Source organism: Amblyomma mixtum, chromosome 8 (genome assembly GCF_055824585.1).
Source record: "Amblyomma mixtum isolate Tamu chromosome 8, ASM5582458v1, whole genome shotgun sequence".
Lineage (NCBI taxonomy): Eukaryota > Metazoa > Arthropoda > Arachnida > Ixodida > Ixodidae > Amblyomma > Amblyomma mixtum.
Window position 1 is genome coordinate 5,994,089 of NC_143019.1, and position 14,924 is coordinate 6,009,012.

Below are 14,924 nucleotides of genomic sequence, written 5' to 3' on the forward strand. Positions count from 1 at the left end.
AATCTCACAGTTAGCACGATGGATACAGAACTCTCAACTGATGTGCTTTTGTTTTGCCAATGCGTAAGCGCCACGATGGGCATCTTATTTGAACCGCAGTTCTAAGGAGAGACATGGGAAATTTGGTATCGTAGGATTTGCTTGCCTATCTCGAACGTTCCAATACACGGAAGTAACTTCTTACTGTGCACATGGGGGATTGCCCATTCTTGTTATAAAATACATAACAGAGCTCGAACCATTTACTATAACCCACCTGCAGGATGTGAGAGGGCCCGGCCAAGCCTGCAAAGATACCAGCCAGTGCCCACCAGACTGCTGTTGTGTACGGCAACGACGCCGCGGCCGCAGAATCTGCCTACCACGTGCTGGACGTTATCAACGTTGCAGTGAGGATCAAGTGAAAGGAGGTTACTACATGTACCACTGCCCCTGTTTGATGGGGAAACGTAAGAATGAATACCTTTAGCCTCATTGCTTCATTGTGTTGGGCGGGTATAGAAAAGAAATGCTTGGATGTTGTGCGCTACGAAAGCTGCGACGGTGAGAAGAAACAAACAATCAATGATACTAACGAAAAAAATGCTATAAATTTTAGTGCTCCACCAGGAAAGATTAATTATGGTCTGAAGTCGTTTTGTCCTCGCGCAGTTATAGCGCCTGCAAGCTATTGACAGCAAATTAGCCCTGCCAATAAACATGCCGAAAGGGAAGCAAAACTCTGGTTTAGGAACACACGAAGGAAGTGAACGGTCATCAAAGCCAAGGAAAGCATAGGGTAATGTTCATATAGTTGTATTACTGTTTTGCAATTGTTGTTGCTAAGTAGGGCAATAATACTGTAATTATTTTGTTGCTGAAAGAAAAAGTGATTAGAAACTTGCATAAAAGACACTATTGCCGCGGGTGGGAGCCAAATCGACAATTGTTGGTTTGAATTGCACCGGCAGCATGTGGTTGTGTTTCCTTCCCGTTTGTTACCAAAATATCTTTCAGCGACAAAATAATTACACTAATAATTTCTGAAAGATCAACACCGCAAACTAAAAAGGAACAGATAAGAACATTCAGCTCTGCTTCGCTTGGATGCAGTGGCTATTCACTTCCTTCATGTGTCAACGCGATCGTGTAATTTCTCTTGCTTTTCTGCACTGGTATGAGAAGAGATATGATAGTATAAGAAGTGCAAAATACTTTTTGCCATTATTGGCGAGTATATATATATGGGCGTGTTCAGATAAGAACGGTAATCGAGGTCCCATGACCATTTTTTGTTTTCAATGAACTTTTTATATGTGGTGGGCAAATGTGTCCACACAAAGGAATAAACCTTAGTTTTGCAAGAAACTTCGTAGTTTTCTCGGAAAAAAATCGTATGTCACAAGAGGTGGAAAATGTCGTTTTTGCCACTTCGAAAAGTTGCAAGTTTGGAGCCTCATTGCATGCACAATAAATTTTTTCCGCTCAACAGCGTTTTTTGAAAAACTCTCTGAAACTTTTCCTATCTAAAACAATAACAAAAAGTTTTCTTGCTCTGTCAACCTTTTCAGTAAAAATTTTCAAACTTGGCTTCTGAAGCTACGCGGTGCGAAAAAGGCACTTTTCAGGGCAGCCTTAGGGCAAGATGCCTACAGATCTCGTCCCTAGATATTTTTCTCCATATTTTGCGGCTACTTTTGCTCACTTCAAGCAAGTTCTGTAGCTATAGATTTGACAGATATTTTTCAATATGGCCTCAAAGTTGGCCGGAGTTCAAAAACGTCAAAAAAGTGACAACTTTGACTTGAATTAAAAAAAAAAACATCATTATCGATTTGCATTAAAATTTTTCTGAACAATCTTCAATATTTCAAAATTGTAGCACACTAAAAATGTATTGCATTATATTGTTTTAAAGTACAGAAATAAATACAAAAGTGTCTTCATGATTTCAATCCCTACGACTCCTCAGTATTCCCTCTTAGGATGCGCAATCGTTAGAAGCTGGATTTAGTGTTGGTTGCATATGGGTACATTTTAAACGCTACACTTGCTGAGTTCATACGTGCAATTTGTAAGTGTTTTTTTCTGTCAGAATCAAAGGTTTAAAGCTCCTGTTCGCTTTCGTACTCTTCTAACAGTGGGACTTAAATTACTCTAAGCATATTTTAGCACGTTATTTTGGAGTGACGTGTGTTTAGTGGTAGTTTATGCAAACATTTAATGCACCTGTCGCTGCTCTCAGGATGCCTTTACCGAGCTAACGCCGCTCCAGGGATGAACCGCGCTGAGCAGCCGCTCCTATAGCTGTATAACGCCCGGGGCGATCCCGAATTTGATAGCACCATGTGTGCCGCCGCCGCCGAACCGAGACTTTAGCCACCACTATCGTCTTTCCAGCGCAACACACCGCTTTCCTGAACGCCTGGCAGTTATGTCTCGGCCTTCGACCTTCGACCGAGACAGCCCGTTGTAGCGGTGAGCGGATGTTGTTCGGATCTCGAGCTTCGCGTGTCGTTTTGCAGGCCTGGTAGACGGTGGGGGTGTTTTCTGCACTCACGTGTTTTTGGAGGGATCCCTCGACAAGCATACTTGGGGTCTCAGTCTCAGCTCGTACGCCACACCGAAACAGCATCAGTGTCGACGGTGCGCAGCCTGTGCTAAAAATCCATTCATCTGTCCATATCAACTTCTTGGAAAAGGATCCCTGGGCCCTGCATGTCACCTATTCTTCCTTCTCGCGATAATCTTCGGAAACGGTGAGCTTTTGCATTCATGAAGAAATTTCCGCGGCGAACGTTTTGTGCCGACTACACAAACAGGCACAAACACCAGATTGAAAAAGGACGTAATTTTCGCAGTGTAAAGGCACTCAATATCGCTGCTCTCAAAAAAGTTCTACTTCCCGAAGAAGCTCTCCGAGTACGAGAAAGCGACTTCATCTGTCAGAATTGTTACCGTCGGTTCAAGGAAGAAATAGATAATATGCAGGGAGAGTCAAACGAAACATTCGATGAATTCCGCCCTGGGGAAGAAATCGTAGAAAATTTAAACTCCAGTGTCAGCCTTACCTCCGAAGTTTCACCCCTAAAGCCACCGAGCACTCTAAAAAAGCGCCTCAGACTTTCCTATGCAAAGCGAAAGCAGGAAGAGGTAGCAAGAGCTGTGGTGACGAAAATCCGATCGGGGATACAGGCAGCATATAATATCCCAGAGACTTCGCGCGCCTCAGAAGAAAAGTGTGCGCAATGCACCAGCTGGGAAGACAACCTACATGCAGCCTACAAAAGGTGTACGTCCTTTCAAGAGCGTTGCCAGCTGCTGACACTGCTACCAAGCAACCTAACCGTGAAATATGTGCAGGAAGTTATTCCAGAGGCAACGAGGTACGTTATCCGAAAATCGAAAAAGATGGTGGATGAAGAAGGCGTATGGTCAACACAGGAGAGATTTACAAGATGCAGACTACAACAGGAAGACATTACCGCCGTTTTAGAATATTACACCATGGATGAACTCGATTGCTCTAGACAGACTCCGAACAAAAGGGATGTTGTGAGAATCGAAAAGGAGGGAGAGAAGGAATGGGAACCTAAACGCTTCATGACGCGGTCCTTGCGAGAAGCATACCGCCTCTACAAGCAAGCTCACCCTGCCTCCCAGGTTGGCCTCACAAAATTTATATCCTTGCGTCCTAAGTGGGTGAAATGTTCGCCACAATGGGAAGTGTGTGTTTGCGTGTGCTGTGCAAACTTTCAACTGTGCCTCGTGGGACTGCAGAACGCGTCCGGAAGGTCGCTTTCTCCCGAAGATATTCAGAGTCTCTGCGTATGCCAAGAACCCACTGCGTCATGTTTCCTGAGGAATTGTGAGCACTGTCCGCAAGATGGCATTTTCACCTCGGAAAATTTTGAAATGAGCAGCGAGGATGAGGTTTTGATTGCTACATGGGAACACGGTGAGCTAGTTAAAAAAACTCTGACCGCTTCATCTTTCATGAGAGAATTTCAAAGAATGGCCATGAAATGGATTCCCCACAACTATATTAGATCTGTGCAAGCAAGAGCAATACATGAAGAAAAACACAACTGCAAGAGAGGTGCAATTGTTTTGCATTTTGATTTCGCCGAAAACTGGACAGTTGTGCTTCCAGACGCAGTACAAGCGTACCATTGGCAGAAAAAGCAGGTCACCGTGTTTACGTGCGTTGTCACGTCAAGAAAATCGACTCGGAATTACGCCGTTATTTCCGACGATATGTCTCACGATTCAGCTCATGCATGCTTGGCTCTGTCGAAAATCAAACACACACCTCGAAGACAATGCACCAATCTACAACAACATAACATATGTGAGCGACGGGGCTCCCGCTCACTTCAAGAATAAATATCAGTTTCATGAGCTACAACGCAGTGAATGTCAAGAGACGAAATGGATGTTTTCGGCCACAGGACACGGCAAAAATGCTTGCGACGGCGTTGGTGGGCTAGTGAAACATCGAGCATCACACCACAATTTGCGGAAGCCTGCAAGTGAGGCCATACAAACAGCCAGCGGCTTCGTAGACGCAATTCAGGGAACGCTAAAGAACATCACCATTCTGGAGCTCCCACAAACGGAGCTAGCAGACTTTCGCGAAATGAAGAAGGAAGAATGGAAAATGGCAAAGAAAGTGCCTGGAGTTCAGACGCTCCACATGTGGAAGTACGTTCAGTCAAATGAAGGCAGTGCATCCTACGTAGCCTCCACCGCTGCTTCGGAATGGAAGAGACTGTGATCTGGTTTGTGCTTCGTGCTGGAGAGTACACAGTGCGCAAACCGAAATCAACTGCTGCGGTTTATTTCTTGTTACAATTTTCTGAATTGCAATCTGCACATGAAGTGGCATCCAATTTGTAAATTGCCTCCTGATTAAAATTCCTCCTGTTTAAAAGCCTTGCAGATAAATTGTTCCCCTCAGAAGACGACGTTTTGTCTCCTGACAGTGCCTTGTAGAACCACTGAACACAGAGGTAAAGAGATGCAGGTTCGGAAACGTCGGCTTCAGAAACACATTAATATTAATTTTTATACATAAATTTTTTCTAAGCATCGATAAATGATCTAATAGTTTTAAAGAATAGATTAGATACCAATGAACGTTACGATGACAAATTAGAGAACACAAAATACGTTTGACCGCCACCAGCCAGTTCTTGAGACGTCAGGCGAAATAGCGAATTTATTCTCACTTTGACGCATTAAGAACGCCGCTAGCAAGCGAATAGAAGCTCTACAAGCATTGAGAATGGTTCGGATATTGTGGTAAATAAAACGTAACCACATTCGGTGAGTGATAAATCAAATTTCTGACAGATAATATTTCTAAGAGCCAGTAATAAGCAATTCTAGATAACAAAAAGGTGAACTCAATTTCGTGTTTATTTTTGTAATTTAAAACAATATAATGCAACACTTTTCTGGTGCCTCAGAATTATCAGGTATTGAGGATTATTCAAGCAAATTTTAACAAAATTCGATGATGATGTTTTTTTTTAAATTCAAGTCAAAGTTGTCACTTTTTTGACGTTTTTGAACTTCGGCCAATTTTGAGGCCATATTGAATAATATCTGTGAAGTCTAGAGCTACAGAACTTACATGAGGTGTGCAAAAGTAGCCGCAAAATATGGATAAAAATATTTAGTGACGAGATATTTAGGCACCTTGCCCTAAGACTGCCCTGAAAAGTGCCTTTTTCGTAGCGCGTAGCTTCAGAAGCCAAGTTTGAAATTTTTTACTCAGAAGGTTGACAAAGCAAGAAAACTATTTTTTATTGTTTCAAATAGTACAAGTTGCAGAGAGTTTTTCAAAAAATGCTGATGTGCGGAAAAAGTTTATTGTGCATGCAACGAGGCTCCAAACTTGCAACTTTGCGAAGTGGCAAAAACGACATTCTCTACCTCTTGTCACATACGATTTTTTTCTGAGAAAACAACGATGTTTCTTGCAAAACTAAGGTTCATTCTTTTGTGTGGACACATTTGCCCATCATATATAAAAATTTCATTGGAAACAAAAAATGGTCATGGGACCTCGATTACCGTTCTTATCTGAACACGCCCATATATATATATATATATATGGGCGTGTTCACATAAGACGGTAATCGAGGTCCCACGACCATTTTTTGTTTTCAATGAAATTTTTATATATGATGGGCAAATGTGTCCACACAAAGGAATGAACCTTAGTTTTGCAAGAAGCTTCGTAGTTTTCTCGGAAAAAAATCGCACCTCACAAGAGGTGGAGAATGTCGTTTTTGGCACTTCGCAAAGTTGCAAGTTTGAAGTCACATTCCATGCACAAAAAAATTTTTCCGCGCATCAGCATTTTTTCAGAACCTCTTTACAACTTGTACAATCCTAGAAAATAAAAATTGTTTTCTTGCTCTTTCAACCTTCCGAGTAAAAAAATTGCAAACTTCGTTTCTGGAGCTATGCGGTGCAAAAAAGGCACTTTTCAGGGCAGCCTTAGGGCAAGATGCCTAAAGATCTTCCCGCTGGATAGTTTTCTCAGTATTTTTCAGCTGTTTTTACTCACCTCAGGCAAGTTCTGTTGCTCTAGACTTGATAGATAGTTTTCAGTACGGTCTCAAAATTGGCCAAGGTTCAAAAACACCAAAAAAGTGACAACTTTGACTTGGGTTTAAAAAAAAACATCATCATCGCATTTAGTTAAAATTTGCCTGAATAATCCTTAATACATGATAATTTTAAGGCACTAGAAACGTGTTGCATTATATTGTTTTAAAATACAAAATAAACACAAAACTGAGTTCAAGTTTTTGTTATATAGAATGGCTTATTACTGCCTATTAGAAATAGTAGCTGTCAGAAATTTGATTTAGCACTCATTGAACGTGGTTACATTTTATTTACCCCAATATCTGAACCATTCTCAATGCTTAAAGAACTTCTATTCGCTTGTTAGCGGCGGTCTTTTCCCCTTCCGCCTTAAAACGGTATACTCCAAAAGGTGGTATAACAAGCTGCAAGGGGGATCTGAATACGCGCACCGTATACGTCCGAAGAAGGGCATGGGTTTAGATTCCACTGGCGTTATGTCCATATTTTCTTCGTCTTTGTAATCAATACGTTCCCGATAATGTGATTGCACCTACAGATTTCCTACTTATCAACAACACAATGTAAAGAAACTTTGCCTTTTGCTTTCCTTGGATTCAATCACAGTTGGCTTCCTAATTAATATGTCACAACGTCCGCTCATTTTATAGCCTTGTCTACTCGAAAACTTAGTGAGGGCCTTGATTCCCACAGTCCTGATGCCGTACTCCTGGTGCATAAAAGGGTTGTAGTAGCACAGCTGCCGCCCTGATCTTGCGATCATGTTTCACATGACAATCGCGGTAGTAGATGACGTTCTATGTCCGCCGCTATGGACAAGGGTGGCGCTGGTGAACACTACTTTGTGAAGGCTTCTTAAGTATTTCCAAAAGTAGAAGATTGGAGAGCCGTCGCCATAACTGAGTTGGTGGAGCATCGTAAGCGACATGCAGAGGTCTTGGGTTCGGACCCTAGTGGTGTCAGTGGTCGTTTTAGAGCGGTAGCTCCAAGGCTCCTGTTTAGCGGATAAGGCGGCGTCGGCGTTGTGTGGAGAAATCCGCGGACGCATGTCGAGGAGCCCACGTAACGCGTGGATGTTTTGAATGAAAATGACTGACAATGGGACTTTTTATGTAATCGAATGTGGTCGTATGTCTCAAGCAGCATAACTTTATCAAGTAAATGATTTTTCATAAATAAAAATTCCAATTAATGCTAGTTGGAATTAGATCCAGCTACTCTTCACGTCACTGGGCCACGCGGCAACTTTTTTTGTTGCCTCTACGAGAGTTAACGACAGGTCATAAATAGATTATGTTCGGAACTTCATTCTAAAAATCAGGAGTGGACATGCGCCTCGCTCACAGTAGGAACTCACAACCATTTCGAGTTACATACCTACTGCCACCAATAGGAGAGTAGACCAGGCACCCACGCTTGCAAGCCTTAGGAACAAGCAGGGTTATATACTTCGGTTAATCATATCAAGTGGTACCTTACAAGTGTATGCTTATGAGTATGTCATCCATAGGAACAAGCAGGGTTATATACTGCGGTTAATCATATAAAGTGGTACCTTACAAGTGTATGCTTATGAGTATGTCATCCATCATCGTCATCAGCCTGAATTCGCCCACTGCAGGCCAAAGGCCTCTCCCATGTCTCTCCATTAACCCTGTCCTTTTCCAGCTGCGGCCACCATATTCCCGGAAACTTCTTAATTTCATCCGCCCATTTAACTTTGTGCCCCCTCCAAATACCCCCCCCCCCCCTTGCTACGTTTACCGCCTCTTAGAACTCACTCCGTTGCCCTTGCCCTTAAAGGCCAGCGTTTATCTAGCCTTCGTATTGCATGCCCTGCCTAAGCCCATATCTGCGTCCTCATATCGACCAGGAAGTCATTAACCAGCGGTTGTTCCACCACCAGCTCCGCATGTTTCCAGTCTTTTAACGTTAAACATATTTTTTGCTTCGATAGCTCGCTGCGTTGTCCTTACCTTAAGCTGAATATTTTTCGTTAGCTTCAATGTTTCTGCTCCATAGGGGAGCACCGGCAAGATAAGGCAGAACTATACATTTCTCTTGAGGGGTACTAGCAAACTGTTTTACATTATCTGAACCTCAATGATTGAAACATCAATTAAGCGAGTAGAAAAGTTCATGTCGGCAATTTAATGTACAACTTTACAGCAACAGAAGGTGCTCTAGCAGTATAAAATTTTCTGAGTGCGGAATCTGCGTTATTTTAAGATGGTCCTCAGTGGTCATGTGATTGTGGGTAGTGCAATGAGTACTCTGCAGTGTGTGTGCATATCGAAGCAACATCACATTCGGGAACCGCGTCTGGAAGACTTCAAAGAGAAAAATGTGAAAAACCTGTTGTGATAAATGAGTGAATGTGAATGAAGAACAGTGACAGCGTGTGAAAAACCGCTGGTGGAAGCTGTTAACGCTATAGCTTTATATCTTTGAATGCAGAGCTGAATTGTTCGTTTAATTTTTTCTTCTACTTGCTTACCAAACACTTTTTAAAGAATGTAGATACACTACACATTTCCCGATAATCAACACCACAAATTAAAACTTCTTTCCTATAATTTCCTTGGCTGCGACAAAGTTGTCCTCTTTTATATGTTGGGCTTAAGGTAAATAAAAATGTTTACTTCATACAAAATGGAGCTCCTATGCAGGTTACAATCATAGCGCAATATACTTAAGGAATGGAATACGGCACTGATTAGCCTCGCCTTCAGCAGATTTTATTGTTCTATTGAGTTAAGTTACGGAATGTTTGAGAAAGTAGTAATTGGTAGCTCTGCAAACTCAATGGACCATGATAAGCCAACTCCATGCAAGGTGAACTGTGGTAACGTCTTCGTAAAAATAAATGTACTTCCCCCCAAAACAAATCTTAGCACCACATTGATGTTGAAATATTTTCTTCTGCACGCAACAAATGCTCACTAGCTTAACACGATTCACAACGGTGGTCCCCTGAGGGCCGTTTTAAGAATAAACCTGAGCTCAAATGCGTGTGCTAAATCGGGAATCATGCGCAGTGGCAATTTTGGCTACCGTTCATGCTTTCATCCATGCTGCTTTAATACTAAATGACTAAGCATATTTGTGTCATAATGGACCTTTCTGTCTACTTATTGCAGAAAAGTAAAATGGTGAAACAGCATCATGATGAAATTACATTTCTCTTTGTTTCAGATACTTGCGAACATGGATTTTGTATCCCATAACTATCAAATCAAATCCTCTTGGTGCAGCGTGCCTTTCGCCATCACGGGAACACAATATATTAAACTGCTTAAGTAACCCCCGCCCCACCTCTCTCCCAAGAAAAAAGTACGCTAGGCGATTGACGCAGAAAAACAAGTGGAAAAATTTCGATCGGTGACACAGTGATCTCCTTTGAAACATTCTACCACGATGAGTGAAAGGAAAAAATATGAATAGAAATAAAGATGTTTTCGGTGGAAAAGATTGGTTTTATGCGTCAAGCTCTTCTTATTACTTTTTGCCGCTAGAACTTCCTCTGGAGCGGAACTTATCGAGTGAAATTTGTTTCAGTGTTTCTGGGGTTTTAAATGACGAAACGATTCTCGAGACCCTGAGAACACGTCAAGTGTGCATATTAAACCCAAAATCTCAAAGGAACCTGGGCTCTGAACACGACTCCAACATCGCAGAATGTTTTAACTGTTTATGAGAGTTCGGAATTGTACCCGAAGAGTGGATGCAAGCGCATGTCACCCTGATACCAAATTCCAGAAAACTACCCGGTCTGGAACATTTAAGGTGCATTTCCTCCACCTCCTGCCTAGGGAATCTCTTTGAACTACTAGTCCAAACAAGACTGTACGACTACGTAGAGCGAAAGTATTTTCTATTGCACACATTTTTTGGGTTCCTTCCTCCCGTCTATACAAAGGACGAATTAGTACAGGTCAAGGAAAGGTGCTGACCCATTTTCTCAACGCGGAGAGAACATCATCCTGGTGGTCGACCTCAAGGAAACCTTCGACAACGTTTGCCACGAAGCTATATAATTCGCTAGAACACCCTAAACAGGGGAAGATGGATTCACGACTGCGTAAAGGCCTTCCTCTCAGACAGGACGGCCGCGATCGAAGTCGGAAAGCTTCAAGGAGAAAGAGTCTCGTTGTCCAATAAAGGCACCTCTCAAGGTTAGGTTACACACAACATGAGTACAACCGAAAGTAGAAATTTGGACAGCCCCCGCCTTAGCTAAGTTGGCAGAACACCGTACCCAAAATTCGGAAGCCATGGTCTGGGATCCACCGCTGGTACTAAAGAGTGGACTACACCATTAGTTACACGGTGATATAACGAAAAACGGATGCCGCATGAAAATTAGCCTGAAAATGGTCCTCGGCTTACCAACACGCACCTTCAGTCAGAGGTTAATAGCATTAGGAATCCAGCTGCGCCGAACACCAGGAGGCGCTCCTGATAGTACAGAAGGAGCGCCTACTCTTCTCCGTAACAAGCCGGGCCCTGTTGGCCAGGTTGGTTTATGCTGAAAGCATTCAAACAGTTCAGGAAACGGTTATTATCCCAGATCAGCTGTGTTGGCCACAACGAGACGCCAAGTCGGAAGGGCAGAAACAGCCTAAGTAGACGCTTCCACCTACACAGAAATCAGAGCTGCAGTGCCTCGCTGGTCAATCACACTCATCAGGAGATAACCAGCGCCACTGTCAACTACCAGAAATAAGCTGAAGCAGAGGAAGTCGTCATTACCCTTAGGATGGTCGAATGCTCCAGGAGGGTCAATCCCTACCCAATAACGACGAACCTCGAGGCGGCCTGCTGGAACTATTTGAGAGGTAGGATCAGCAAGTCAGCCTTGCAAATTCTACGTCTGGGTAGTACGGACGACATCGGCGAGCACAAAGTTATATGGACATCAGCGCACGCCCGCTTCGCTGGGAACTGCACTGCAGAATACTCTTGCCTAACTGCGGAAGACCCTCTAGAACAGCGTATAGGTGCGTCCTAGAACAACATCGAAGGTGGACGATAACCACACCACCACCTCAAAGTCAGCTCAGAAAAAAACAGACAATAGCTTGGAGACGGCTACAGACAAAAACTTAGCCGCAGCCAAATATCGTCATCAAAATTCACCGAAGAACCCATACAGCCGCGAGCGCCGAAGACCTACAAGGGAAATCATTACCTGCATGTTCACCGGCTGGGCAAAGCTTCCCAAGTGGGAAAAGAAGGGCGTTGGACGCGAGACAGTGGCATCATTGAAAGCGAAGTCAGGCGAAACTACAGACTTCAGTCGTGGACCAACGAACAGCAGCGATATGAGAAGTCGCTCCTTACGCATGCAGGTAGCGTCAGACAGCGTACAGTGCAGCTTATATATTCTGTGCAGCGAGGGCAGCGCTACTGTCCCCACTGCACTGACATGGGAACGATAGATCGAGCTCTTCAAAACGCACGTTTTCAACCTGTCGTTGATGCGTAGCTGGCCAGATGTGTCCTCCGATTACTATTTTCCTGCGGGCCACGACATTGCAGAGCCGCGTACTCGGACGAAGCCATTTAACGAAAAAGTACGAGCACTACCACATCGCTAGGAATCTAATTGATGCAGCCGATCTGCCACCAGCTGCTGTGTACACTTCAACCACGATTAGTAGTACCCCGTTCCCAAAGATGATTGCCTGTACCAAGACTCTCGGCGAGAACATGACCAGTCTGGAGAGCCTGGAAAGAGCTGCGGTAGCGCCTGCTTTGAACAAGTATGCCCGCATAACGCTGCTTTTTTAAAGAAATAAACACCACTTCTTGGCCACTTAATATTTTCGGCAGTTATACGCAGAGTCAACTTACTACAGCATCGGATATAATGAACGGAATCCGCGTGACCGTCAGGCTCTTCATAAATGGGCTCGACTTTATTGCGTCGTTCCTGTGGCTTTGCGCGGAAAGAAACAAAAATGCTACGAACCATCGCGCCAGTATGTAAACTCTACTGAACGAAGATATAACCTTAGTACTGGGGAACCACCTGCGTTATTTTATGGTATTATACGCATCAAATCGTTCTTTCCATGATTCTAAAAAAAATTTTTACGGAGCCCTGTTTGTCTCCCAGTGTCCGTGTGTGTTTAGCCCTGTGAGGCAAGTGAACCGTCACCAACTAGCCCAACCTTCCATTCCATTATGATGTTTTCGCTGGCATACGAGTACCTAATTTCACTTTGTTATTTACCCAGACAGTTAGGCTGATGTACACTTGCCAAAAAGAGTTATGTGTTGAATTCAGCCATTACGAGCGCTACGCCCGTGGGTCCGTTTCGTTTTTACACAGAACCCGCCGATTACACGGCGTACGCGTCGGGCATTACATTCCAATAACAATAAACTTACTTCCTTATGCTACATTTCTCAGAGATTTGTTTTCTCGTAGGTATTCCAAGGTTTTGTACTTTAATTTTTGTTACGTTACGCTAGTATATTCCCCACGAGTAGTCTTGAAGGTAAACTGCTAACTGATCTTCTCCGCTGCCGGGCACTGCGCTTCAAGCCTACCTTTGGTTAAGCCGGCCCGCATATGTAGAGACGTTTTGTCGTGAACAAAAAAATAATTACAGCGTTTTATTTTTAGTAGCTGGTTGCTAATTTTCACGTCGTCGGTATACGCAGGGTGCTTGCCGTCTGACACGTGCCCCGCTTGGCAGGTGGCAAAGTAAAAACAGGGAAATACCCTTCTATACTTTTAGACAACAGGAGGAAGAGGGGAGGCTTCAGGTTCCAAAGTGAACGGAGGGAAAATCACGCTTCACCTTTATGGCCGGGAAGGTAGACGGAATAGGGAACTAAGAGAGGGTGGGTGGCCAAGGATGCACTTTAAGCTTAGGCATCTGCCTAGGTTGCAGAAGCTGCCTGGTTCGAAACCCAGTGCAGAGTATAAATGCAGTTCTCAGCCAGTCCGGATTTACCTCTAGCTGGAAAAAAGTAAGAGTATAACTAAAGAAATATTCGCCTTTACACCCCAGCTAACGTTAAAACATTCGTGTTTTACGCGCCTAACCGTCCAGTAATATTTTTTTTTTTGCGCTAGCACTTTTAGTAGTCATTCCCCGCGTTTAGCCGTTGTGTGGTTGTCTGTCTGTCTTGCATGTCTGTTTTTCTGAAGCCTATTTTGTGGCAGGCGTAGAACAACACCGAGAAGCTAATTTTTTTGAGTTTATATTTTTTACAAAGATTACACATTTGGAAACTAGTGAACGCATTCTAGTAAAAACAACGAGAAATAAATACTTCATGTTTGCATGAAGTTAGTCTGAGCCTCTGACCTTCTTAGGATGAGCCCAGCACATCCAAGTACACTTTCCCGGTTAGTGCAGGCAAAATATAAAAAAAGGCGAACAAAGCATTGATCTAATCAAACTAGATTTAGTGACACCTTACGGGCATATGTGACTCTTCCAAGTAAATGCTGTGTTCTCAGAGCGTTGCATGGATGTTCCTGTGCTAGCTATCATTGTCATTGACGTCAAAAACACCCGAGACATGAAATTTAGTAAGAACCTTTAGGCATATATCACAATAAGGGCGCTATTCTCAGTGCAAAGCCCAGTTTTTTTTAACACCGACGTGGTTCATCATCTTGATAAGGACTTTGACCTAAAGAAAGGGGTACTGATGTGCAAAGTTCAGGCGTGCGGCACTGCCTACAGTGGGTTCTGGACAGTGTGAACGCAAGGCTCACACTTGAAGCGGCGGTTTATGTCGATGCTGAAGGCTGTCAACAAATGCCGCTCACTACGAACAACTCATATAGAACACTGAAGCTATTTCGCAGAATCATTACAAGAGAAGCGATATGCCAAGTTCTTTTCTCAAAGCTGAAAAATAAGGCTAATTTAAGTTTTGCTTTACACTTAGTGCTTGAATAGCTGAAAAAAAAATAGCGCCAAACCATGCAAACCGCAGGCAACACGACACAGGCATCCTCGCTTTATAATTACGCGGCATAATGGAGATGAAAGTTGCTGCTGTACTGAGCAACACTTTGCCCTGCAAGCCTGCTTGTGCGCCTTGAGATCTCATCGGATTGCAGTCGGTCGCTTGCAGTGAATTCCCTTTTTTAAATGCACATGCGCCGATTCTGATCTGAACTTCTTGTGGTTTGCATGGTTTGGCGCTATTTTTTAGGAGACACGTTTTATGATTCCTTTTTGTGTGCCCTCAGCTGTGAGTCATTCTACATCGCGCTGTGTCTTCATTGCTTTCACTTTGTAAGCCCTAGCACGAGTATGCCAGTTTCAGAATATAGAGGTCAGAGGCGC

General features: G+C 43.4%; 1 protein-coding gene and 1 pseudogene across 2 annotated transcripts in view; both read left to right on the forward strand.

Annotated features, from left to right (window-relative positions):
• LOC149331204 (U-scoloptoxin(18)-Er1a-like) overlaps nucleotides 1-10,043 on the forward strand; it is a 33,820-nt gene extending 23,777 nt beyond the window's left edge. The window contains exons 2-3 of one of the 2 annotated variants that reach the window (XM_089555423.1): nucleotides 263-449; nucleotides 9,799-10,043. In XM_089555423.1, the coding sequence (XP_089411549.1) occupies nucleotides 263-449; nucleotides 9,799-9,830 (219 nt within the window). In that variant the 3' untranslated portion in view covers nucleotides 9,831-10,043. Of the gene's footprint in view, nucleotides 1-262; nucleotides 450-9,798 lie in introns of those variants that run through there. The other variant, XM_089555421.1, reaches the window with a different exon arrangement.
• LOC149331205 (uncharacterized) lies at nucleotides 3,487-4,756 on the forward strand (annotated as a pseudogene).
• Nucleotides 10,044-14,924: the final 4,881 nt, after the last annotated feature.